The sequence below is a fragment of the Bombina bombina genome, chromosome 1 (genome assembly GCF_027579735.1).
Source record: "Bombina bombina isolate aBomBom1 chromosome 1, aBomBom1.pri, whole genome shotgun sequence".
Classification (NCBI taxonomy): domain Eukaryota; kingdom Metazoa; phylum Chordata; class Amphibia; order Anura; family Bombinatoridae; genus Bombina; species Bombina bombina.
In genome coordinates this window covers 1,600,764,628-1,600,789,070 of record NC_069499.1, presented here as the reverse complement: position 1 = coordinate 1,600,789,070, position 24,443 = coordinate 1,600,764,628, and the positions used below count along the sequence as shown (strand labels likewise).

At 41.0% G+C, this 24,443-nt stretch overlaps 1 protein-coding gene across 2 annotated transcripts in view; it reads left to right on the top strand.

Moving 5' to 3' along the window:
* The window catches only part of MAP2K4 (mitogen-activated protein kinase kinase 4), a 1,109,040-nt gene that overhangs the window by 649,697 nt on the left and 434,900 nt on the right, over positions 1-24,443 (top strand). For both annotated transcript variants that reach the window (XM_053710735.1, XM_053710724.1), the window contains exon 6: positions 10,198-10,308. In XM_053710735.1, the coding sequence (XP_053566710.1) occupies positions 10,198-10,308 (111 nt within the window). The remainder of the gene's footprint in view (positions 1-10,197; positions 10,309-24,443) is intronic.

Here is a 24,443-nt window from a genome sequence, read left to right as displayed (position 1 = left end):
GTTTGTATCTGCAGAGCGTCCAAAATCTGGAGCATAGTCCTTTCAAAGTTCACTAGCAGAGCATGTAGTGCCTGTGAGATGATCTCCATGTTGCATCAGTAATCCAGGCAATTGAGGATGACACACGCTAGACTAAACTCCACTAGGCTCCAGTCAAGTCACATAGGCCTCACTGCGAAAATGTGTCTCTGTGACTATTAAAGCGTGCCAAAGAGCGTAGGTCAGGAAAGTGCTTAATGGGCAAGCCCCCACATATCTTCAGGACTATTAATGTACATCAACTTCCAAAGAATTGGTGAATTAGCTCATAAAATGACTTTAATGAGGAGCTCCTCCAAGGCCACGTCCTGCCACTAAGGCATCAGGCTCTGCCCTCCCCAATCAGTCTGATCCTGACTTAACAGTAAAGTCCAGCCCCGAAATACCAGGCAATCTTGGGTGGTAACTAGCCATAGAACAAGCTATTATGCTATTGTTTGTTTTCAGGTTGAGCACTTCTCTCTTTCTTTCATGTAATTAGCAAGAGTCCATGAGCTAGTGACGTATGGGATATACATTCCTACCAGGAGGGGCAAAGTTTCCCAAACCTTAAAATGCCTATAAATACACCCCTCACCACACCCACAATTCAGTTTTACAAACTTTGCCTCCGATGGAGGTGGTGAAGTAAGTTTGTGCTAGATTCTACGTTGATATGCGCTCCGCAGCAAGTTGGAGCCCGGTTTTCCTCTCAGCGTGCAGTGAATGTCAGAGGGATGTGAGGAGAGTATTGCCTATTTGAATGCAGTGATCTCCTTCTACGGGGTCTATTTCATAGGTTCTCTGTTATCGGTCGTAGAGATTCATCTCTTACCTCCCTTTTCAGATCGACGATATACTCTTATATATACCATTACCTCTGCTGATTCTCGTTTCAGTACTGGTTTGGCTTTCTACAAACATGTAGATGAGTGTCCTGGGGTAAGTAAATCTTATTTTCTGTGACACTCTAAGCTATGGTTGGGCACTTTATTTATAAAGTTCTAAATATATGTATTCAAACATTTATTTGCCTTGACTCAGAATGTTCAACTTTCCTTATTTTTCAGACAGTCAGTTTCATATTTGGGATAAATGCATTTGTTTCAATAATTTTTTCTTACCTTAAAAATTTTGACTTTTTCCCTGTGGGCTGTTAGGCTCGCGGGGGCAGAAAATGCTTCATTTTATTGCGTCATTCTTGGCGCTGACTTTTTTGGCGCAAAATTTTTTTTTTTTCTGTTTCCGGCGTCATACGTGTCGCCGGAAGTTGCGTCATTTTTTGACGTTTTTTTTGCGTCAAAAATGTCGGCGTTCCGGATGTGGCGTCATTTTTGGCGCCAAAAGCATTTAGGCGCCAAATAGTGTGGGCGTCTTTTTTGGCGCTAAAAAATATGGGCGTCATTTTTGTCTCCACATTATTTAAGTCTCATTATTTATTGCTTCTGGTTGCTAGAAGCTTGTTCACTGGCATTTTTTTCCCATTCCTGAAACTGTCATTTAAGGAATTTGATCAATTTTGCTTTATATGTTGTTTTTTTCTTTTACATATTGCAAGATGTTCCACGTTGCAACTGAGTCAGAAGATACTTCAGGAAAATCACTGCACAGTGCTGGAGCTACCAAGCTAAGTGTATCTGCTATAAACTTTTGGTATCTGTTTCTCCAGCTGTTATTTGTATTGCATGTCATGTCAAACTTATTAATGCAGATAAAATTTCCTTTAGTACTGTTACATTACCTGTTGCTGTTCCGTCAACATCTAATTTTCAGAGTGTTCCTGATAACATAAGAGATTTTATTTTTTAAATCCATTAAGAAGGCTATGTCTGTTATTTCTCCTTCTAGTATACATAAAAGTCTTTTAAAACTTCTCTTTTTTCAGATGAATTTTTAAATGAACATCATCATTCTGATACTGATAATGGTTCTTCTGGTTCAGAGGTTTCTGTCTCAGAGGTTGATGCTGATAAATCTTTGTATTTGTTCAAGATGGAATTTATTCGTTCTTTACTTAAAGAAGTGTTATTTGCATTAGAAATAGAGGATTCTGGTCCTCTTGATACTAAATGTAAACGTTTAAATAAGGTTTTTAAATCTCCTGTAGTTATTCCAGAAGTGTTTTATCTCCCTGATGCTATTTCTGAAGTAATTTCCAGGGAATGGAATAATTTGGGTAATTTATTTACTCCTTCTAGACGTTTAAGCAAATTATATCCTGTGCCATCTGACAGATTAGAGTTTTTTGGGACAAAAATCCCTAAGGTTATGGGGCTGTCTCTACTCCTGCTAATGTATTACTATTCCTACGGCAGATAGTACTTAATTTAAGGATCCTTTAGATAGGAAAATTTGAATCCTTTCTAAGAAAAGCTTCCTTATGTTCAGGTAATCTTCTTAGACCTGCTATATTTTTAGCGGATGTTGCTGCAGCTTCAACTTTTTGGTTAGAAGCTTTAGCGCAACAAGTAACAGATCATAATTTTATAGCATTATTATTATTCTATAACATGCTAATAATTTTATTGGTGATACCATCTTTTGATATCATTAGAGTTGATGTCAGGTATATGTCTCTAGCTATTTTAGCTAGAAAAGCTTTATGGATTAAACTTGGAATGCTGACATGTCTTCTAAGTCAACTTTGCTTTCCCTTTCTTTCCAGGGTAAATAATAATTTTCGTTCCTTTCCTCACAACAAGGAACAAAAGCCTGATCCTTCATCCTCAGGAGCGGTATCAGTTTGGAAACTATTTCCAGTTTGGAATATATCCAAGCCTTATAGAAACCTATAGCCAGCTCCTAAGTACCTATGAAGGTGCGGCCCTTATTCCAGCTCTGCTGGTATGGGGCAGATTACGTTTTCTTCAAAGAAATTTGGATCAATTCCGTTCTTAATCTCTGGTTTCAGAAACATTGTTTCAGAAAGGTACAGAATTGGCTTCAAGTTAAGGCCTCCTGCTAAGAGATTCTTTTCTTTCCCGTGTCCCAGTTAACACAGCAAAGGCTCAGCATTTCTGAAATGTGTTTCAGATCTAGAGTTGGCTGGAGTATTTTTGCCAGTTCCAGTTCTGGAACAGGGGCTGGGGTTTTATTTTATCTCTTCATTGTACCAAAGAAGGTCAATTCCTTCAGACCAGTTCCGGATCTATCATTATTGAATCGTTATGTTAGGATACCAACATTCAAGATGGTTACTGTAGGACTATCCTGCCTTTTGTTTAGCAAGGGCATTATATGTCTACAATAGATTTACAGGATGTGTATCTGCATATTCCGATTCATCCAGATCACTTTTCGTGTCTGAGATTCTCTTTTTAGACAAGCATTACCAGTTTTGTGGCTCTACCGTTTGGCCTAGCCTCAGTTCCAATAATTTTTTTCAAAGGTTCTCGGTGCCCTTCTTTCTGTAATCAGAGAATAGGGTTTTGGTATTTCCTTATTTGGACGATATCTTGGTACTTGCTCAGTCTTCTCATTTTCGAAGAATCTCATACGAATCGACTTGTGTTGTTTCTTCAAGTTCATGGTTGGAGGATCAATTTACCAATCAGTTCATTGATTCCTCAGACAAGGGTAACCTTTTTAGGTTTCTAGATAAATTCAGTGTCTATGACTCTGTCCTTGTCAGACAAGAGAAGTTTAACATTGATATCAGCTTGTCAAAACCTTCAGTCACAATCATTCCCTTTGGTAGCCTTATGCATGGAAATGTTGGGTCTTAGGACTGCCGCATCAGATGCGATCTCCTTTGCTCGTTTTCACATGCGACCTCTTCAGCTCTGTATGCTGAACCAATGGTGCAGGGATTACTCAAAGATATCTCAATTAATATCTTTAAACCGATTTTACGACACTCTCTGACATGGTGGACAGATCACCATCGTTTAGTTCAGGGGGCTTCTTTGTTCTTCCGACCTGGACTATAATCTCAACAGATGCAAGTCTTACAGGTTGGGGAGCTGTGTGGGGGTATCTGACGGCACAAGGGGTTTGGGAATCTCAGGAGGTGAGATTTCCGATCAATATTTTGGAACTCCGTGCAATTTTCAGAGCTCTTCAGTCTTGGCCTCTTCTGAAGAGAGAGTTGTTCATTTGTTTTCAGATAGACAATGTCACAACTGTGGCATACATCAATCATCAAGGAGGGACTCACAGTCCTCTGGCTATGAAAGAAGTATCTCGAATTTTGGTTTGGGCGGAATCCAGCTCCTGTCTAATCTCTGCGGTTCATATCCCAGGTATGGACAATTGGAAAGCGGATTATCTCAGTCGCCAAACGTTGCATCCGGGCGAATGGTCTCTTCACCCAGAGGTATTTCTTCAGATTGTTCAAATGTGGGAACTTCCAGAAATAGATCTGATGGCTTCTCATCTAAACAAGAAACTTCCCAGGTATCTGTCCAGATCCCGGGATCCTCAGGCGGAGGCAGTGGATGCATTATCTCTTCCTTGGAAGTATCATCCTGCCTATATCTTTCCGCCTCTAGTTCTTCTTCCAAGAGTAATCTCCAAGATTCTGAAGGAATGCTCGTTTGTTCTGCTGGTAGCTCCGGCATGGCCTCACAGGTTTTGGTATGCGGATTTTGTCCGGATGGCCTCTTGCCAACCGTGGACTCTTCCGTTAAGACCAGACCTTTTGTCTCAAGGTCCTTTTTTCCATCAGGATCTGAAATCCTTAAATTTAAAGGTATGGAGATTGAACGCTTGATTCTTGGTCAAAGAGGTTTCTCTGACTCTGTGATTAATACTATGTTACAGGCTCGTAAATCTGTATCCAGAGAGATATATTATAGAGTCTGGAAGACTTGTATTTCTTGGTGTCTTTCTCATCATTTTTCTTGGCATTCTTTTAGAATACCGAGAATATTACAGTTTCTTCAGGATGGTTTAGATAAGGGTTTGTCCGCAAGTTCCTTGAAAGGTCAAATCTCTGCTCTTTCTGTTCTTTTTCACAGAAAGATTGCTATTCTTCCTGATATTCATTGTTTTGTACAAGCTTTGGTTCGTATAAAGCCTGTCATTAAGTCAATTTCTCCTCCTTGGAGTTTGAATTTGGTTCTGAGGGCTCTTCAAGCTCCTCCATTTGAACCTATGCATTCATTGGATATTAAATTACTTTCTTGGAAAGTTTTGTTCCTTTTGGCCATCTCTTCTGCCAGAAGAGTTTCTGAATTATCTGCTCTTTCTTGTGAGTCTCCTTTTCTGATTTTTCATCAGGATAAGGCGGTGTTGCGAACTTCTTTTGAATTTTTACCTAAGTTGTGAATTCCAACAACATTAGTAGAGACATTGTGGTTCCTTCATTATGTCCTAATCCTAAGAATTCTAAGGAGAAATCGTTGCATTCTTTGGATGTTATTAGAGCTTTGAAATATTATGTTGAAGCTACTAAGTCTTTCCGAAAGACTTCTAGTTTATTTGTTATCTTTTCCGGTTTTAGAAAGGCCAGAAAACTTCTGCCATTTCTTTGGCATCTTGGTTGAAATCTTTAATTCATCTTGCCTATGTTGAGTCGGGTAAGACTCCGCCTCATAGGATTACAGCTCATTCTACTAGGTCAGTTTCTACTTCCTGGGCGTTTAGGAATGAAGCTTCGGTTGATCAGATTTGCAAAGCGGCAACTTGGTCCTCTTTGCATACTTTTACCAAATTCTACCATTTTGTTGTATTTTCTTCTTCTGAAGCAGTTTTTGGTAGAAAAGTACTTCAGGCAGCGGTTTCAGTTTGAATCTTCTGCTTATGTTTTTCATTAAACTTTATTTTGGGTGTGGATTATTTTCAGCAGGAATTGGCTGTCTTTATTTTATCCCTCCCTCTCTAGTGACTCTTGTGTGGAAAGATCCACATCTTGGGTAGTCATTATCCCATACGTCACTAGCTCATGGACTCTTGCTAATTACATGAAAGAAAACATAATTTATGTAAGAACTTACCTGATAAATTCATTTCTTTCATATTAGCAAGAGTCCATGAGGCCCGCCCTTTTTTGTGGTGGTTATGATTTTTTTGTATAAAGCACAATTATTCCAATTCCTTATTTTATATGCTTTCGCACTTTTTTTTCTTATCACCCCACTTCTTGGCTATTCGTTAAACTGAATTGTGGGTGTGGTGAGGGGTGTATTTATAGGCATTTTAAGGTTTGGGAAACTTTGCCCCTCCTGGTAGGAATGTATATCCCATACGTCACTAGCTCATGGACTCTTGCTAATATGAAAGAAATGAATTTATCAGGTAAGTTCTTACATAAATTATGTTTTTTATTTATGCAAATTATAACACTTAGGGAGGTCTCCCTAAGTGTGATGCGGGAATCCAGACGTGGACCCGTTGCTCAGTGTGCTTAGATGGATATGGCTGCATCTCGCTGACGAGGCCCACAATAGGCCGAAACGTACGTCTGGGGTTTTGCCGTTTCTCTCGTTCAGAGAGGGATTGCCTGGTATTTCGGGGCTGGACTGTACTGTGAAGTCAGGATCAGACTGATATGCTTCAGGAAAGTTCTTCTCTGTGAAAGGCACATGTTGAGCAAAAAGAGGCTGCTTCTTGGGTGGTAACTAGCCATAGAACAAGCTATTATGCTATTGTTCGTTCTCAGGTTGAGCACTTCTCTCTTTTTAGTTTAGCAAATTATGACACTTAGGGAGGTCTCCCTAAGTATGATGCAGGAATCCAGACGTGGACCCGTTGCTCAGTGTGCCTAGAGGGATATGGCTGCACCTCACTGACGAGGCCCACAATAGGCTGAAACGTACGTCTGGGGTTTTGCTTTTTATCTCGTTCAGAGAGGGATTGCCTGGTATTTCGGGGCTGGACTGTACTGTGAAGTTAGGATCAGACTGATATGCTTCAGGAAAGTTCTTCTCTGTGAAAGGCACATGTTGAGCAAAAAGAGGCTGCTTCTTGGGTGGTAACTAGCCATAGAACAAGCTATTATGCTATTGTTCGTTCTCAGGTTGAGCACTTCTTTCTCTTTATTTATGCAAATTCTGACACTTAGGGAGGTCTCCCTAAGTGTTATGCGGGAAACCAGACGTGGATCCGTTGCTCAGTGTGCCTAGAGGGATATGGCTGCAACTTACTGACGAGTCCCACAATAGGCCGAAACGTACGTTTGGGGTTTTGCTGTTTCTCTCGTTCAGAGAGGGATTGCCTGGTATTTCGGGGCTGGACTGTACTGTGAAGTTAGGATTAGACTGATATGCTTCAGGAAAGGTCTTCTCTGTGAAAGGCACATGTTGAGCAAAAAGAGGCTGCTTCTTGGGTGGTAACTAGCCATAGAACAAGCTATTATGCTATTGTTCGTTCTCAGGTTGAGCGCTTCTCTTTTTTTATTTATCCAAATTAAACCAGTATGGTTAGTTCCCTTTATAGCCTATAGAAATAAAAAATTACACAAGTTCCTTACATACAAAATAAACATAAAATTACATTCTAACCCAGAAAATACAGAATTCACAATCATTTTAATAAAAACTTTAAACTATGAATAGGAATAAACTTTAAACTAGGCAGTGAACCATATATATATATATATATATATAGCTTATGGACTGGGCCACATAACATAACAGGAGCAAAATGTTCAACTGTAAACAAGGTAAGTGTCCCACATATTTTCCTGAGACTAGGATTTCAGACATTACTGTTGTCATTAAAAGTTCCAGATAAAACAAGTATAAGCAGCAACAGGGAAATAATTAAGCATGTTACCGCTTGGCAGTAGAGGTTGTTGTGGATGACCAACAATAGAAGGCATCTCCTATCCAACTCCTGTACTTGAGAATGCTTGCCCCAGGTAAATCGTATAAGGTAGTGTCAAATCTCTGGGGTCTAATTTGTCGATTTCTTGCGAGAACCTGTCAGAGGAGCTGAAGGGTCGGTACTCACTATTTAAAGCAAGGACTTGGTGATCTCCTCCTTAGAGACTGTCCGGGCAGGCCATTGCCAATATGAGGTCAGGTAGCTAGGGCCCATCACTACCAGCCTCATTGTGGAAGATTTATCTATTCTTAGGCTGCCTTTTAAATCGCTTTGAGATCCCCCGTTCTTCCCTCCTGCAGGCTGGGCATTCATAAATCTGTCTTCGAGGGTCGGCTGCATCCTGTGAGACATAATCTGTCAATGTTGTCTTGAGATTCCCATCAGTTAACCTTTGTCGTTCCGTGAGCTGCAATACTTCAGAGATAGCTTTCGTAGAATCAGGCTGACTATCATCTCCTGACGTTTGTATCTGCAGAGCGTCCAAAATCTGGAGCATAGTCCTTTCAAAGTTTTCTAGCAGAGCATGTAGTGCCTGTGAGATGATCTCCATGTTGCATCAGTAATCCAGGCAATTGAGGATGACACACGCTAGACTAAACTCCACTAGGCTCCAGTCAAGTCACATAGGCCTCACTGCGAAAATGTGTCTCTGTGACTATTAAAGCGTGCCAAAGAGCGTAGGTCAGGAAAGTGCTTAATGGGCAAGCCCCCACATATCTTCAGGACTATTAATGTACATCAACTTCCAAAGAATTGGTGAATTAGCTCATAAAATGACTTTAATGAGGAGCTCCTCCAAGGCCACGTCCTGCCACTAAGGCATCAGGCTCTGCCCTCCCCAAGTATAAGACTTTTTAAGGAATACATTTGATTGCTTACCGACAGTGATTTCTTCGGATAATATCAATCAGGAGATTGTAGTCCCATCCCTTTGTCCTAGTCCACAGCATTAAAATGAAACGGCTACTACATAATGCGCATTTAGTGAGCGCTTTAAAATTCTACTTACAGGCTACTATGGATTTTAGACAATCCTCAAATTTGTTCATTTGTCTGGTCCATGAAAAGGTCAGAAGGCCACAGCTGTAACTTCTTGGCTAAAACCTTTGATTCACAAGGATTACTTGGAGGCAGGGAAGTCTCCCCCAATACACATTACAGTCCGTCCTACCAGATCAGTTTCCACTTCCTGGGTTTAAAAAATGAGGCTGATTTTGAACAAATTTGCAAGTCAGCAACATGGTCACCCTTACACACGTTTTACTAAATTCTTTGATGATGTTTCCTCCTTCTGAAGAGGCTTTTGATCGGAAAGTCCTCCAGGCTGAGAATCAGGCGTCTATATTTAAAAACATTTTTTGTCTTGCCCAAATCGTCGTGGATTCCACAGCTTGAGTATTAGTTCCCAGGAGTAATGGCTCATGGACTCTCACCACCTTATAAAAGAAAACAAAAGGTATGCTTACCTGATAAATTATTTTTTCATGCTGGTGAGAGTCCACAAGACCCGCCCATTGTCATTAAATTGAATTATGTTTTTCTGGTGGCATTTCTAGTTCTTGTTTTTGATGCTTTTTCTATCCTACCTTTTTACTTCTCCTTGCTTGGCTATACGTCAGACTGGCATATCAGGGATGTGGGAGGGATTATGTTCTCTTAAGAATCTTTGCCTACTCTTAGTAGCCAGAAGTTGAATCCCAGCAGTAATGGGTCATGGACTCTCACCACCATGAAATAAATTAATTTATCAGGTAAGCATACATTTTGGTTTATATTTTTTTTGGCAGGGAAATCTTGGGTGTTGAATAATTATTATGACTTAGAAAGAGGGGATTTTTTATCTTGTAACTTCCTCCCCCCCATGGTATCATTCACCAAGTACCCCCTTGAGTGTTAAGCATCTTCCCAGTTGTATCATCTTTGTAGCTAAGACATTGATTTGTATTAGGAGCAATAAGAGCAGGAGCCTCCTGTAGAATTGTATGGCTTCTAGTGAGGGCTGTATGAGGTATCTTACTCTGGTAATCGCTGCCCTTCCCACTTCCCTCATAATATGTGTTGCCATAAATTACTCTTTAAAGTTCTTAAATGTGTATATAAAATATATATATATATATATATATATATATATATATATATATATATATATATATATATATATATATATATATATATATATATATATATGGCTTTTTATGCTCTGTGCCGCTACTCATTCTTCCTGCTCTTTTTTTTTTTTTTTCGACCCACCTTTATTTGCCTTCAGCCCCCTCTGCCCGCAGCGCCCCCTCTGCCCCTGCATGCAGCCCTCATCCTTCTTTTTCCTTTTGATCCCATAACTTCCATGAGTTTTGTATAATATCCTGAAATCTAGTGTGTGCCTTCCTTATAAACCTTTCCTTTTCTTTGAAGGCTCCCGAAACCAGAAACCATGAAAAACCTTGAGACTTCGTACCAAAAACCGGAAGTGCGGGTTGCTGCAAAGACGTTCTGCTCTAATGAACAGGCAACAAAAAACAGGCTGTATGTGCATTGAGTGTTTAACCCTATGTGCTGGGAAGGTATTAGGGTGCAGCACAGGCTGGGGACAGAAACTAGTACTGGGTACTATTGGGTGATATACACACACACATATATGTATGTAGCTGTCGTATGAAGTGATACACTCTCTCTCTCTCTCTCTCTCTCTCTCTCTCTCTCTCTCTCTCTCTCTCTCTCTCACTGACACTCACACACACACACACACACACTTAGATTTTATATATATATATATATATATATATATATATATATATATATATATATATATATATATATACGGTCCACAGTATACCAAACCTGACAAGGGTAGATGGCAATACTGAAATGACGCAGGCAACACAGGATACGATGCAAACATGCCTTTTAATCCACAAGGTGCATAAACAAAAGCAGGGCCTTAACCCATAACGTTTCGGTTCAAAACAAACAAAAATTCGATGGGGGTGACCAGAGTAATGTTCACTATCGGTCAATAGCTCCTTTATCATTTGTACCCCATGCTTATGGGGAATTACAGTATATAGAATTACTACGTCCATAGTGACAAGTAAGTCTAATTCTCTGTTAATATCAAAAGTCTTCAAAAGATGAATTAACTCAAGAGTCTCTCAGGTATGACTTAGTGGATTATACTACCGGCTGAAGGAAAAAAACTATTTCTTTTACAAGATATGACGAGTCCACGGATTTCATCCTTACTTATGGGATATCGCCTCCTGGTCAGCAGGAGCAGGCAAAGAGCTCCACAGCAGAGCTGCATAAATAGCTCCTCCCTTCCCCCCAACCCAGTCATTCTCTTTGCCTGTGTTAGTGATAGGAAGAGGTAAAGTGAGGTGTTAGTTTAGAATTCTTCAATCAAGAGTTTTTTATTTTAAATGGTGCCAGTGTGTACTATTTTCTCTTGTGAGGTGTATCCAGTCCACGGATCATCCATTACTTGTGGGATATTCTCATTCCCAACAGGAAGTTGCAAGAGGACACCCACAGCAGAGCTGTCTATATAGCTCCTCCCCTAACTGCCATATCCAGTCATTCTCTTGCAACTCTCAACAAACATGGAGGTAGTAAGAGAGAAGTGGTGAAATGTAGCTGTTATTTTACTTCAATCAAAAGTTTATTGTTTTTAAATGGTACCGGAGTTGTACTATTTTGTTCCAGGGAGAAAAATAGAAGAATCTGCCTGTGATTTCTATGATCTTAGCAGGTTGTAACTAAGATCCATTGCTGTTCTCACACATGACTGAAGAGAGAGATAACTTCAGCGGGGGAATGGCGTGCAGGTTATCCTGCTATGAGGTATGTGCAGTTAAGATTTTTCTAGAAGATGTGAATGCTAGAAAATGCTGCTGATGCCAAATTTATGTAAGGTAAGCCTGAATACAGTGATTTAATAGCGACTAGTATGCTTACTTTCTGAGGTAATACTTTTATAGATTTTCAATATAAAACGTTTGCTGGCATGTTTAAACGTTTTTATATATACTTTGGTGATAAAACTTTCTTGGGGCCTAGTTTTTTCCACATGGCTGGCTTAAATTTGCCTAGAAACAGTTTCCTGAGGCCTTCCACTGTGTTACTATGAGTGGGAGGGGCCTAATTTAGCGCTTTTTTGCGCAGTAACTTTTACAGACTGAGACATCCAGCTTCCTCCAGGAGTCCCCTGAATGCTATAGGACATCTCTAAAGGGCTCTTAGGCTTTCCAAAATCGTTTGTTGGGGAAGGTAGGCCCACAGCAAGGCTGTGGCAGTTTCGTGTGACTGGTAAAAAAACGTCTAAAGTTTTTATGATCCGGTTTTTGAACTAAGGGGTTAATCATCCATTTGCAAGTGGGTGCAATGCTCTGTTAGCTTATTATACACACTGTAAAAATTCCGTTTGATTTACTGCCTTTTTTCACTGTTTTTCAAATTCTGACAAAATTTGTTTCTCTTAAAGGCACAGTACCCTTTATTATATTTGCTTGTTAACTTGATTTAAAGTGTTTTCCAAGCTTGCTAGTCTCATTGCTAGTCTGTATAAACATGTCTGACATAGAGGAAACTCCTTGTTCATTATGTTTAAAAGCCATTGTGGAGCCCCCTCTTAGAATGTGTACCAAATGTACTGATTTCACTTTAAGCAATAAAGATCATATTCTGTCTTTAAAAAATTTATCACCAGAGGAATCTGACGAGGGGGAAGTTATGCCGACTAACTCTCCCCACGTGTCAGATCCTTTGACTCCCGCTCAAGGGACTCACGCTCAAATGGCGCCAAGTACATCTAGGGCGCCCATAGCGTTTACTTTACAAGACATGGCGGCAGTCATGGATAATACACTGTCAGCGGTATTAGCCAGACTACCTGAATTTAGAGGAAAGCGAGATAGCTCTGGAGTTAGACGAAATACAGAGCATACTGACGCTTTAAGAGCTATGTCTGATACTGCCTCACAATATGCAGAAGCTGAAGAAGGAGAGCTTCTTTTTGTGGGTGATGTTTCTGACTCGGGGAAGATGATGCAACCTGATTCTGATATTTCTACATTTAAATTTAAGCTTGAACACTCCGCGTGTTACTCAGGGAGGTTTTAGCTGCTCTGAATGACTGTGATACAATTGCAGTGCCAGAGAAATTGTGTAGACTGGATAAATACTATGCAGTGCCGGTGTGTACTGATGTTTTTCCAATACCTAAAAGGTTTACAGAAATTATTACTAAGGAATGGGATAGACCAGGTGTGCCGTTCTCTCCCCCTCCTATTTTTAGAATTTTTTTTCCAATAGACGCCACCACACGGGACTTATGGCAGACATTTCCTAAGGTGGAGGGAACAGTTTCTACTCTAGCAAAGCGTGCTACTATCCCTGTCGAGGACAGTTGTGCTTTCTTAGATCCAATGGATAAAAAGTTAGAGGGTTACCTTAAGAAAATGTTTATTCAACAAGGTTTTATCCTACAGCCCCTTGCATGCATTGCTCCTGTCACTGCTGCTGCGGCGTTCTGGTTTGAGTCTTTGGAAGAGGCTTTACAGGTAGCAACTCCATTGGATGACATACTTGACAAGCTTAGAGCACTTAAGCTAGCCAATTCTTTTGTTTCTGATGCCATTGTTCATTTGACTAAACTAACGGCTAAGAATTCTGGTTTTGCTATCCAGGCGCGCAGAGCGCTATGGCTTAAATCATGGTCAGCTGACATTACGTCAAAGTCTAAGCTGCTTAACATTCCCTTCAAGGGGCAGACCCTATTTGGGCCTGGTTTGAAGGAGATTATTGCTGATATCACTGGAGGAAAAGGTCATGCCCTTCCTCAGGATAGGTCCAAATCAAGGGCCAAACAATCTAATTTTTGTGCCTTTCGAATTTTCAAGGCAAGTGCGGCATCAACTTCCTCTAATGCAAAACAAGTGGGAACTTTTGCTCAGTCCAAGACGGTCTGGAGACCTAACCAGACCTGGAACAAGGGTAAGCAGGCCAAAAAGCCTGCTGCTGCCTCTAAGACAGCATTAAGGAACGGCCCCCTATCCGATAACTGATCTAGTAGGGGGCAGACTTTTGCTCTTCGCCCAGGCGTGGGCAAGAGATGTCCAGGATCCCTGGGCGTTGAAAATTATATCCCAGGGATATCTTCTGGACTTCAAGGCTTCCCCCCCAAAAGGGAGATTTCACCTTACACAATTATCTGCAAACCAGATAAAGAGAGAGGCATTCTTACACTGTGTACAAGACCTCCTAGTTATGGGAGTGATCCATCCAGTTCCAAAGGAGGAACAGGGACAGGGATTTTACTCAAATCTGTTTGTGGTTCCCAAAAAAAAGGGAACCTTCAGACCAATTTTGGATCTAAAGATCTTAAACAAATTCCTCAGAGTTCCATCATTCAAGATGGAGACTATTCGTACCATCCTACCTATGATCCAGGATGGTCAATACATGACTACAGTGGATTTAAAGGATGCTTATCTTCACATTCCGATACACAAAGATCATCATCGGTTTCTCAGGTTTGCCTTCCTAGACAGGCATTACCAGTTTGTAGCTCTTCCCTTTGGGTTAGCTACATCCCCAAGAATTTTTACGAAGGTTCTGGGGTCGCTTCTGGCGGTCCTAAGGACGCGGGGCATAGCAGTGGCCCCTTATTTAGACGACATCCTGATTCAGGCGTCAAACTTCCAAATTGCCAAGTCTCATACGGACATAGTGTTGGCATTTCTGAGGTCGCATGGGTGGAAGGTGAATGAGGAAAAGAGTTCTCTATCCCCCCTTACAAGAGTTTCCTTCCTAGGGACTCTGATAGATTCTGTAGAAATGAAAACTTACCTGACGGAGTCCAGGTTATCAAAACTTCTAAACTCCTGCCGTGTTCTTTATTCCATTCCTCGCCCTTCGGTGGCTCAGTGCATGGAAGTAATCGGCTTAATGGTAGCGGCAATGGACATAGTGCCGTTTGCACGCCTACATCTCAGACTGCTGCAACTCTGCATGCTCAGTCAGTGAAATGGGGATTACACAGATTTGTCCCCTCTACTAAATCTGGATCAAGAGACCAGGGATTCTCTTCTCTGGTGGCTATCTCGGGTCCATCTGTCAAAAGGTATGACCTTTCGCAGGCCAGATTGGACAATTGTAACGACAGATGCCAGCCTTCTAGGTTGGGGTGCAGTCTGGAACTCCCTGAAGGCTCAGGGATCGTGGACTCAGGAGGAGTCACTCCTTCCAATAAACATTCTGGAACTAAGAGCGATATTCAATGCTCTTCAGGCTTGGCCTCATCTAGCGACAATGAGGTTCATCAGATTTCAGTCGGACAACATCACGACTGTGGCTTACATCAACCATCAAGGGGGAACAAGGAGTTCCCTAGCAATGTTATAGTCTCAAAGATAATTCGCTGGGCAGAGATTCACTCTTGCCACCTATCAGCTATCCATATCCCAGGTGTAGAAAACTGGGAGGCGGATTTTCTAAGTCGACAGACTTTTCATCCGGGGGAGTGGGAACTCCATCCGGAGGTGTTTGCACAATTGGTTCATCGTTGGGGCAAACCAGAACTGGATCTCATGGCATCTCGCCAGAATGCCAAGCTTCCTTGTTACGGATCCAGGTCCAGGGACCCCAAGGCAACGCTGATAGATGCTCTAGCAGCTCCTTGGTCCTTCAACCTGGCTTATGTGTTTCCACCGTTTCCTCTGCTCCCTCGTCTGATTGCCAAAATCAAGCAGGAGAGAGCATCAGTGATATTGATAGCGCCTGCGTGGCCACGCAGGACTTGGTATGCAGATCTGGTGGACATGTCATCCTTTCCACCATGGACTCTGCCGCTGAGACAGGACCTTCTACTTCAAGGTCCTTTCAACCATCCAAATCTAATTTCTCTGAGGCTGACTGCCTGGAGATTGAACGCTTGATTTTATCAAAGCGTGGTTTCTCCGAGTCAGTCATTGATACCTTAATTCAGGCACGAAAGCCTGTCACCAGGAAAATCTATCATAAGATATGGCGTAAATATCTTTATTGGTGTGAATCCAAGGGCTACTCATGGAGTAAGGTCAGGATTCCCAGGATATTATCTTTTCTCCAAGAAGGATTGGAGAAAGGATTGTCATCTAGTTCCTTAAAGGGACAGATTTCTGCGCCATCTATTCTTTTGCACAAGCGTCTGACGGATGTCCCAGACGTTCAGGCATTTTGTCAGGCTTTAGTTAGAATCAAGCCTGTGTTTAAACCTGTTGCTCCACCATGGAGTTTAAATTTGGTTCTTAAAGTTCTTCAGGGGGTTCCGTTTGAACCTCTTCATTCCATAGATATCAAACTTTTATCTTGGAAAGTTCTTTTTTTGGTAGCTATTTCCTCGGCTCGTAGAGTTTCCGAGTTATCTGCCTTACAATGTGATTCTCCTTATCTGATCTTCTATGCAGATAAGGTAGTTCTGCGTACCAAACCTGGGTTTCTACCTAAGATGGTATCTAATAAGAATATCAATCAAAAGATTGTTGTTCCGTCTTTGTGTCCTAATCCTTCTTCAAAGAAGGAGCGTCTATTACACAATCTGGACGTGGTTCCTGCTTTAAAGTTTTACTTACAAGCTACCAAAGATTTTTGTCAAACATCTGCTTTGTTTGTTGTCTACTCTGGACAGAGGAGAGGTCAAATGGCTTTGGCTAAAAAGCATAATCCGCTTAGCCTATGAGACTGCTGGCCAGCAGCCTCCAGAAAGGATTACAGCTCATTCTACTAGAGCTGTGGCTTCCACATGGGCCTTTAAAAATAAGGCTTCTGTTGAACAGATTTGCAATGCGGCGACTTGGTCTTCGCTTCATACTTTTTCAAAATTCTACAAATTTGATACTTTTGCTTCTTCGGAGGCTATTTTTGGGAGACAGGTTTTATAGGCAGTGGTACCTTCCGTTTAAGTACCTGCCTTGTCCCTCCCTTCATCCGTGTACTTTAGCTTTGGTATTGGTATCCCACAAGTAATGGATGATCCGTGGACTGGATACACCTTACAAGAGAAAACATAATTTATGCTTACCTGATAAATTTATTTCTCTTGTGGTGTATCCAGTCCACGGCCCGCCCTGTCATTTTAAGGCAGGTATTTTTTAATTTAAACTACAGTCACCACTGCACCCTATGGTTTCTCCGTTCTCTGTTTGTTTTCGGTCGAATGACTGGATATGGCAGTTAGGGGAGGAGCTATATAGACAGCTCTGCTGTGGGTGTCCTCTTGCAACTTCCTGTTGGGAATGAGAATATCCCACAAGTAATGGATGATCCGTGGACTGGATACACCACAAGAGAAATAAATTTATCAGGTAAGCATAAATTATGTTTTCTTTCATGTAATTGGCAAGAGTCCATGAGCTAGTGACGTATGGGATATACATTCCTACCAGGAGGGGCAAAGTTTCCCAAAACTCAAAATGCCTATAAATACACCCCCCCACCACACCCACAATTCAGTTTTACAAACTTTGCCTCCTATGGAGGTGGTGAAGTAAGTTTGTGCTAGATTTCTACGTTGATATGCGCTTCTCAGCATGCTGAAGCCCGGTTCCTCTCAGAGTGCAGTGAATGACAGAGGGATGTGAAGGGAGTATTACCTATTGAATGCAATGGTCATCCTAACGGGGATCTATTTCATAGGTTCTCTGTTATCGGTCGTAGAGATTCATTTCCTACCTCCCTTTTCAGATCGACGATGTACTCTTATATACCATTACCTCTGCTGATTCTCATTTCAGTACTGGTTTGGCTATCTGCTTTATGTAGATGAGTGTCTTTTGGTAAGTATGTTTTCCTTTATTAAGACACTCTCAGCTATGGTTTGGCACTTTAAATGTAAAGTTCTAAATATAATACTATAAAACAAAAAGAAGAGAGAGCACAACCACAACTCGAGGTAAAAGTATTTAATTCCACTATGCGCATATGAACATACTGCACTTACAGGAATACAAAAATCACAAGCGTCTCTTAAAATCTCACACAGTCCCCGGTCCTCCGGTCTCAGTCAGCTGTAGCTGTTTACTCGCTCGTTTCAGTTTCCGGCGTGTGGACTTGGTAGTTGTTCCTTTACACGGTGCAGGGATTAGTTCAGACTTTCCTATCCCAATACTATTATTAGACTCGACTGGATCAGCTAACGTCTACGCGTTTCGTCCGTCTTCTGCGGACTTTTTCAAGACTTCCTGTTAATGTTAGAGAATTTGTTTCTAATTCTATTCAGAAGGCTTTGCCTGTCATACCACCTTCTAATAAGCGTAAAAGGTCTTTTAAAACTTCTCATAAAATTGATGAATTTTTAAATGACCGACAACATTCTGATTTATCTATCTCTGATGAGGATCTATCTGGTTCAGAAGATTCTGCCTCAGATATTGACACTGACAAATATTCATACTTATTTAAAATGGAGTATATTCTTTCCTTATTGAAAGAGGTGTTGATTGCATTAGATATGGAGGAGACTAGTCCTCTTGATATTAAAACTAGTAAACGTTTAAATTCAGTTTTTAAACCTTATGTAGTTATTCCAGAGGTTTTTCCAGTTCCTGATGCTATTTCAGATGTAATTTCTAGGGAATGGAATAGACTGGGTACCTCTCTTACTCCTTCTTTAAGGTTTAAGAAACTGTATCCTTTGCCATCTGATAGATTTGAGTTTTGGGAAAAGATCCCCAAAGTTGATGGGGCCATCTCTACTCTTGCTAAACGTACTACTATTCCTACGGTAGATAGTACTTCTTTTAAAGATCCTTTAGATAGGAAACTTGAATCTTATCTAAGGAAGGCTTATTTATGTTCAGGTCATCTTCTTAGGCCTGCTATTTCTTTGGCTGATGTTGCAGCTGCTTCAACTTTTTGGTTGGAAACCCTAGCACAATAAGTATTAGATCATAATGTGTATAGCATTGTTAAGTTAATTTAACATGCTAATAATTTCATTTGTGATGCCATTTTTGATATCCTCAGAATTGATGTCAGATATATGTCTTTAGCTATATTAGCTAGAAGAGCTTTATGGCTTAAATCTTGACTTCTAAATCAATGTTGCTATCTCTTTCTTTCCAAGGTAATCAATTATTTGGTTCTCAGTTGGATTCAATTATTTCAACTGTCACTGGGGGGAAGGGAGCTTTTTTGCCTCAGGATAAAAAATCTAAGGGCAAATTTAAGGCTGCTAACCGTTTTCGTTCCTTTCGACAAAATAAGGAACAGAAACCTGATCCTTCCCCTAAGGGAACGGTTTCCAATTGGAAGCCTTCTTCAGTCTGGAATAAATCCAAGCCATTTAAAAGGTCTAAATCAGCCCCCAAATCCGCATGAAGGTGCGGCCCTCATTCCAGCTCAGCTGGTAGGGGGCAGACTAAAATTCTTCAAGGATGTTTGGATCAATTCAATTGGATTCAGAACATTGTTTGTTTGTTTCTCAAGGGTACAGAATAGGTTTCAAAGTAAGACCGCCTGTGAGAAGTCTCTTTCTCTCATTCATTCCAGTGAACCCAGAAAAGGCTCAGGCTTTCCTGAAGTGTGTTTCAGACCTGGAGGTATCTGGGGTAATTGTGCCAGTTCCTGTTCAGGAATGGGGTCTTGGGTTTTATTCAAATCTGTTCATTGTCCCAAAGAAGGAGAATTCTTTCAGACTAGTTCTGGATCTAAAAATTTTGAACCGTTACGTGAAAATTCCAACATTCAAAATGGTGACTATAAGGACTATTCTGCCTTTTGTTCAGCAAGGGCATTATATGTCCACAATAGACTTACAGGATGCATATCTTCATATTCCGATTCATCCAGATCACCATCAGTTCCTGAGATTCTCTTTTCTAGACAAGCATTACCAATTTTGTTGCTCTTCCTTTTGGCCTAGCGACAGCTCCAAGGATCTTTTCAAAGGTTCTCAGTGCCCTACTCTCTGTAATAAGAGAGCGGGGTATTGTGGTGTTTCTTTATTTGGACGATATCTTGGTACTTGTTCAGTCTTTACGTTCTGCAGAATCTCACACAAATCAACTAGTGTTGTTTCTTCAAAAACATGGTTGGAGGATCAATTTACCAAAAATTTCTTTGACTCCTCAGACAAGGGTAACCTTTTTAGGTTTCCAAATAGATTCAGTATCCATGACTTTGTCTCTAACAGACAAGAGACGTCTGAAATTGGTTGCAGCTTGTCGTAACCTTCAGTTTCAATCATTCCCTTCAGTAGCTATGTGCATGGAGGTTTTCAGCTTTGTATGCTGAATCAATGGTGCAGGGATTATACAAGGATATCACAATTAATATCCTTAAATCCCAATGTTCGACTATCTCTGACTTGGTGGTTAGATCACCATTGTTTAGTTCAGGGGGCCTCTTTTTTTCGTCCAATCTGGACTGTGATCACAACAGATGCAAGTCTTTCGGGTTGGGGAGTTGTCTGGGGATCTCTGACAGCGCAGGGGGGTTGGATATCTCAAGAGGCGAGATTACCAATCAATCTTTTGGAAATCCGTGTGATTCTGCTCTTCAGTTTTGGCCTCTTCTGAAGAGAGAACCGTTTATTTGTTTTCAGACAGACAATGTCACAACCGTGGCATATGTCAATCATCAAGGTGGGACTCACAGTCCTCAAGCTATGAAAGAAGTATCTCGGATACTTGCTTGGGCGGAATACAGCTCTTGTCTAATTTCTGCAGTCTATATCCCAGGTATAGACAATTGGGAAGCGGATTATCTCAGTCTCCAGACTTTACATCCTGGAGAGTGGTCTCTTCACCCAGATGTGTTTTTTCAGATTGTTCAGATGTGGGGGCTTCCAGAAATAGATCTGATGGCTTTTCATCTTAACAGGAAACTTCCCAGGTATCGGTCCAGGGATCCTAAGGCGGAAGCAGTGGATGCGTTGACACTTCCTTGGAGTTATCAACCTGCCTATATCTTTCCGCCTCTAGTTCTTCTTCCAAGAGTGATTTCCAAAATCATAATGGAGCGTTTGTTTGTACTGCTGGTGACTCCAGCATGACCACACAGGTTTTTTGCGGATCTTGTTCGGATGTCCAGTTGCCAACCTTAGCCACTTCCGTTAAGGCCAGACCTTCTGCCTCAAGGCCCTTTTTTCCATCAGGATCTCAAATCAGTAAATTTGAAGGTATGGAGATTGAATGCTTAGTCATAGAGGTTTCTCTGACTCAGTGATTAATATTATGTTGCAGGCTCGTAAATCTGTGTCTAGAAAGATTTATTATCGAGTTTGGAAGACTTACATTTCATGGTGTTCTTCTCATAAATTCTCTTGGCATTCTTTTAGAATTTCTAGAATTTTTCAGTTTCTTCAGGATGGTTTGGATAAGGGTTTGTCTGCAAGTTCCTTGAAAGGACTAATCTCTGCTCTTTCTGTTCTGTTTCACAGAAAAAATGCTAATCTTCCTGATATTCATTGTTTTGTACATACTTTGGTTCTTATCGAGGCTGTCATTAAATCAATCTCTCCTCCTTGGAGTCTTAATTTGGTTTTGAAAGCTTTACAGGCTCCTCCGTTTGAGCCTATGCATTCTCTGGACATTAAATTACTTTCTTGGAAACTATTGCTCCTTTTGGCCATCTCTTCTGCTAGAAGAGTTTCTGAATTATCTGCTCTTTCTTCTGAGTCTCCTTTTCTGATTTTTCATCAGGATAAGGCGGTCTTGCGGACTTCATTTAAATTTTTACCTAATGTGTTGAATTCCAACATTAGTAGAGACATTGTTGTCCCTTCATTGTGTCCTAATCCTAAGAATTCTCTGGAGAGATCTTTACATTCTTTGGATGTGGTAAGAGCTTTGAAATATTATGTTGAAGCTACTAAAGATTTCAGAAAGACTTCTAGTCTATTTGTTATCTTTTCTGGTTCTAAGAAAGGTCAGAAGGCTTCTGCCATTTCTTTGGCATCTTGGTTAAAGCTTTTGATTCATCATGCTTATTTGGAGTCGGGTAAATCCCCGCCTCAGAGGATTACGGCTCATTCTACTAGGTCAGTTTCTACTTCCTGGGCTTTTAAGAATGAAGCTTCTGTTGATCAGATTTGCAAAGCAGCAACTTGGTCTTCTTTGCATACTTTTACTAAATTCTACCATTTTTATGTTTTTTCTTCTTCAGAAGCAGTTTTTGGTAGAAAAGTACTTCAGGCAGCTGTTTCAGTTTGATTCTTCTGCTTATAATTTCAGGTTTTTTTTCATTATAAGATTAAAACTTTTGATTTCGGATGTGGATTAATTTTTCAGTGGAATTGACTGTCTTTATTTTTATCCCTCCCTCTCTAGTGACTCTTGCATGGAGTGCCACATCTTGGGTATTTGGTATCCCATACATCACTAGCTCATGGACTCTTGCCAATTACATGAAAGAAAACATAATTTATGTAAGAATTTACCTGATAAATTCATTTCTTTCATATTGGCAAGAGTTCATGAGACCCACCCTTTTTATGGTGGTTATGATTTTTTTGTATAAAGCACAATTATTCCAATTCCTTGTTGATGCTTTCGCTCCTTTCTTATCACCCCACTTCTTGGCTATTCGTTAAACTGAATTGTGGGTGTGGTGGGCGGTGTATTTATAGGCATTTTGAGGTTTGGGAAACTTTGCCCCTCCTGGTAGGAATGTATATCCTATACGTCACTAGCTCATGGACTCTTGCCAATATGAAAGAAATGAATTTATCAGGTAAATTCTTACATAAATTATGTTTTTTTCTATAGAGCAGCATCTGGAGTGATAGCCTTTTAGGCTGTCGGAACTGGTGGAGTTTTTAATTTCACTGCGCCTCCCTTGCTTGTGCTGTTTTCTATTTATGGTCTTAGAGAATGTTAACTAAGACTTTGCTATCCTCGCAGGACCTCAGGAGGAAGAGTGGACCTCTTGACACTGGGGGGTCATCATGCTGTTCCTCAGCATGGAGGTAAGTGCAGTCTTTCTCTCTGGGGCTTTGCAGCTTATCTCAGACTTAACTGTGCTATTCCTCTGTCTGTGAAGGGTTTTTTGGGCTCGGGTTAAGGGCTTTCCCTTTTTGCAGGTGTGGCTTTCATTTGTGGGAAAATGGGACACCGACACATTTAGCATTCCCAACTCTCTCTGACATACATAAAGTACTACGCTAGAAGCGCTGGGAACTGTTTGCAATCATAACGATATGGGCGATCGTTTATTATGTTATGACTTGTTGATAAATGGAGTTCACATGTAAAACAGGCTGAAGCTGGGAAGTAACACCGGAGTCGGAGGGAGAATTACAAATTTCTCTTGTCGGACTCCGGTGTATGGCGGTACTTTGTTTTTCTGATTTTCCCGGGGTTTGATTAGTACGCCCACAAAGGGTGGAGCCTAGTCCTCGCGCGCTTCAGACGTGCAGTTTAGCTACTGGAGTTCCGAATCGGCAGTATTTCATTATGGCTCCTAAGTCCGCTTGTGCCTGTATATACAAGCGTTCTTAGACTCGCCGTTTTTGCTGGCATCTGGTCCGTGGAGGTCAGGTAGGAGCTGCAGCAGAGCTGCGGAGAGGTGTCTGCTGTTCTAGGGGTCTAATGAATATTCTTTTATCGGGTTAAGTAGTAAGAGGGATAAAAGACTTGTTATGCATCTGTTTTATTGATCATTCAGGATCATTCTGTGACAACCTGAGTTAGTTTATATTTAAAGACACAGTACACAGATTTTTAATTACCAGAGTCATGACCAGGCTGGCCTTTATTTTTTGCAACATGGAGGATCTGGAACACACTACATGTGCTATGTGTTTAGATGCCATTGTGGAACCCCCTGTTACACTTTGTCCCTCATGTATTGAGAGAGCCTTACAATGTAAAGAATTTTTTTTTTTTTTTTAATAAAGACATGTCTAAAGAATGTTCTCAGACTGATGAGATTGAGGGTATGCCACATCTTTCTCACCAAGTGTCACAGCCCTTAACGCCCGCGCAAGTAACGCCATGTTCTTCAACTGCGTCTGCGTCATTTACTCTGCAGGATATGGCTGCAGTTATGTCTTCCACTCTCACAGAAGTTTTGTCTAAGTTACCAGTGTTGCAAGGCAATCGCAGCAGAGCAGAATCCCATGGGGTTCCTGCGACTTCTAATGCTTTGATGGCTATCTCCGATGTACCCTCCCAGACCTCTGAATTGGGGGGTAGGGAGAAACTGTCTGAGGGGGAACTTTCTGACTCAGGAAGTGCGTTGCCTCAGACAGATTCGGACGTCATGTCCTTTATATTTAAACTTGAACACCTCCGCCTGTTACTTCGGGAGGTTTTAGCGACTCTGGACAACTGTGACTCTATTGTGGTCCCTCCAGAGAAATTGTGTAAGATGGACAGATACTTGGAAGTTCATTCTTATTCTGATGTTTTTCCGGTTCCTAAAAAAATTTCGGAAATTGTTACATGGGAATGGGAAAGACCGGGTATCCCGTTCTCCCCTTCCCCTATGTTTAAGAAAATGTACCCTATAGCTGACACCGTTCGGGACTCTTGGAAAACGGTCCCTAAGGTGGAGGGAGCTATCTCTACCCTGGCTAAGTGTACGACTATCCCTATAATGACAGTTGTGCTTTCAAAGACCCTATGGATAAAAAGTTAGAGGGTCTTCTAAAGAAGCTATTTGTTCATCAAGGGTTTTTATTA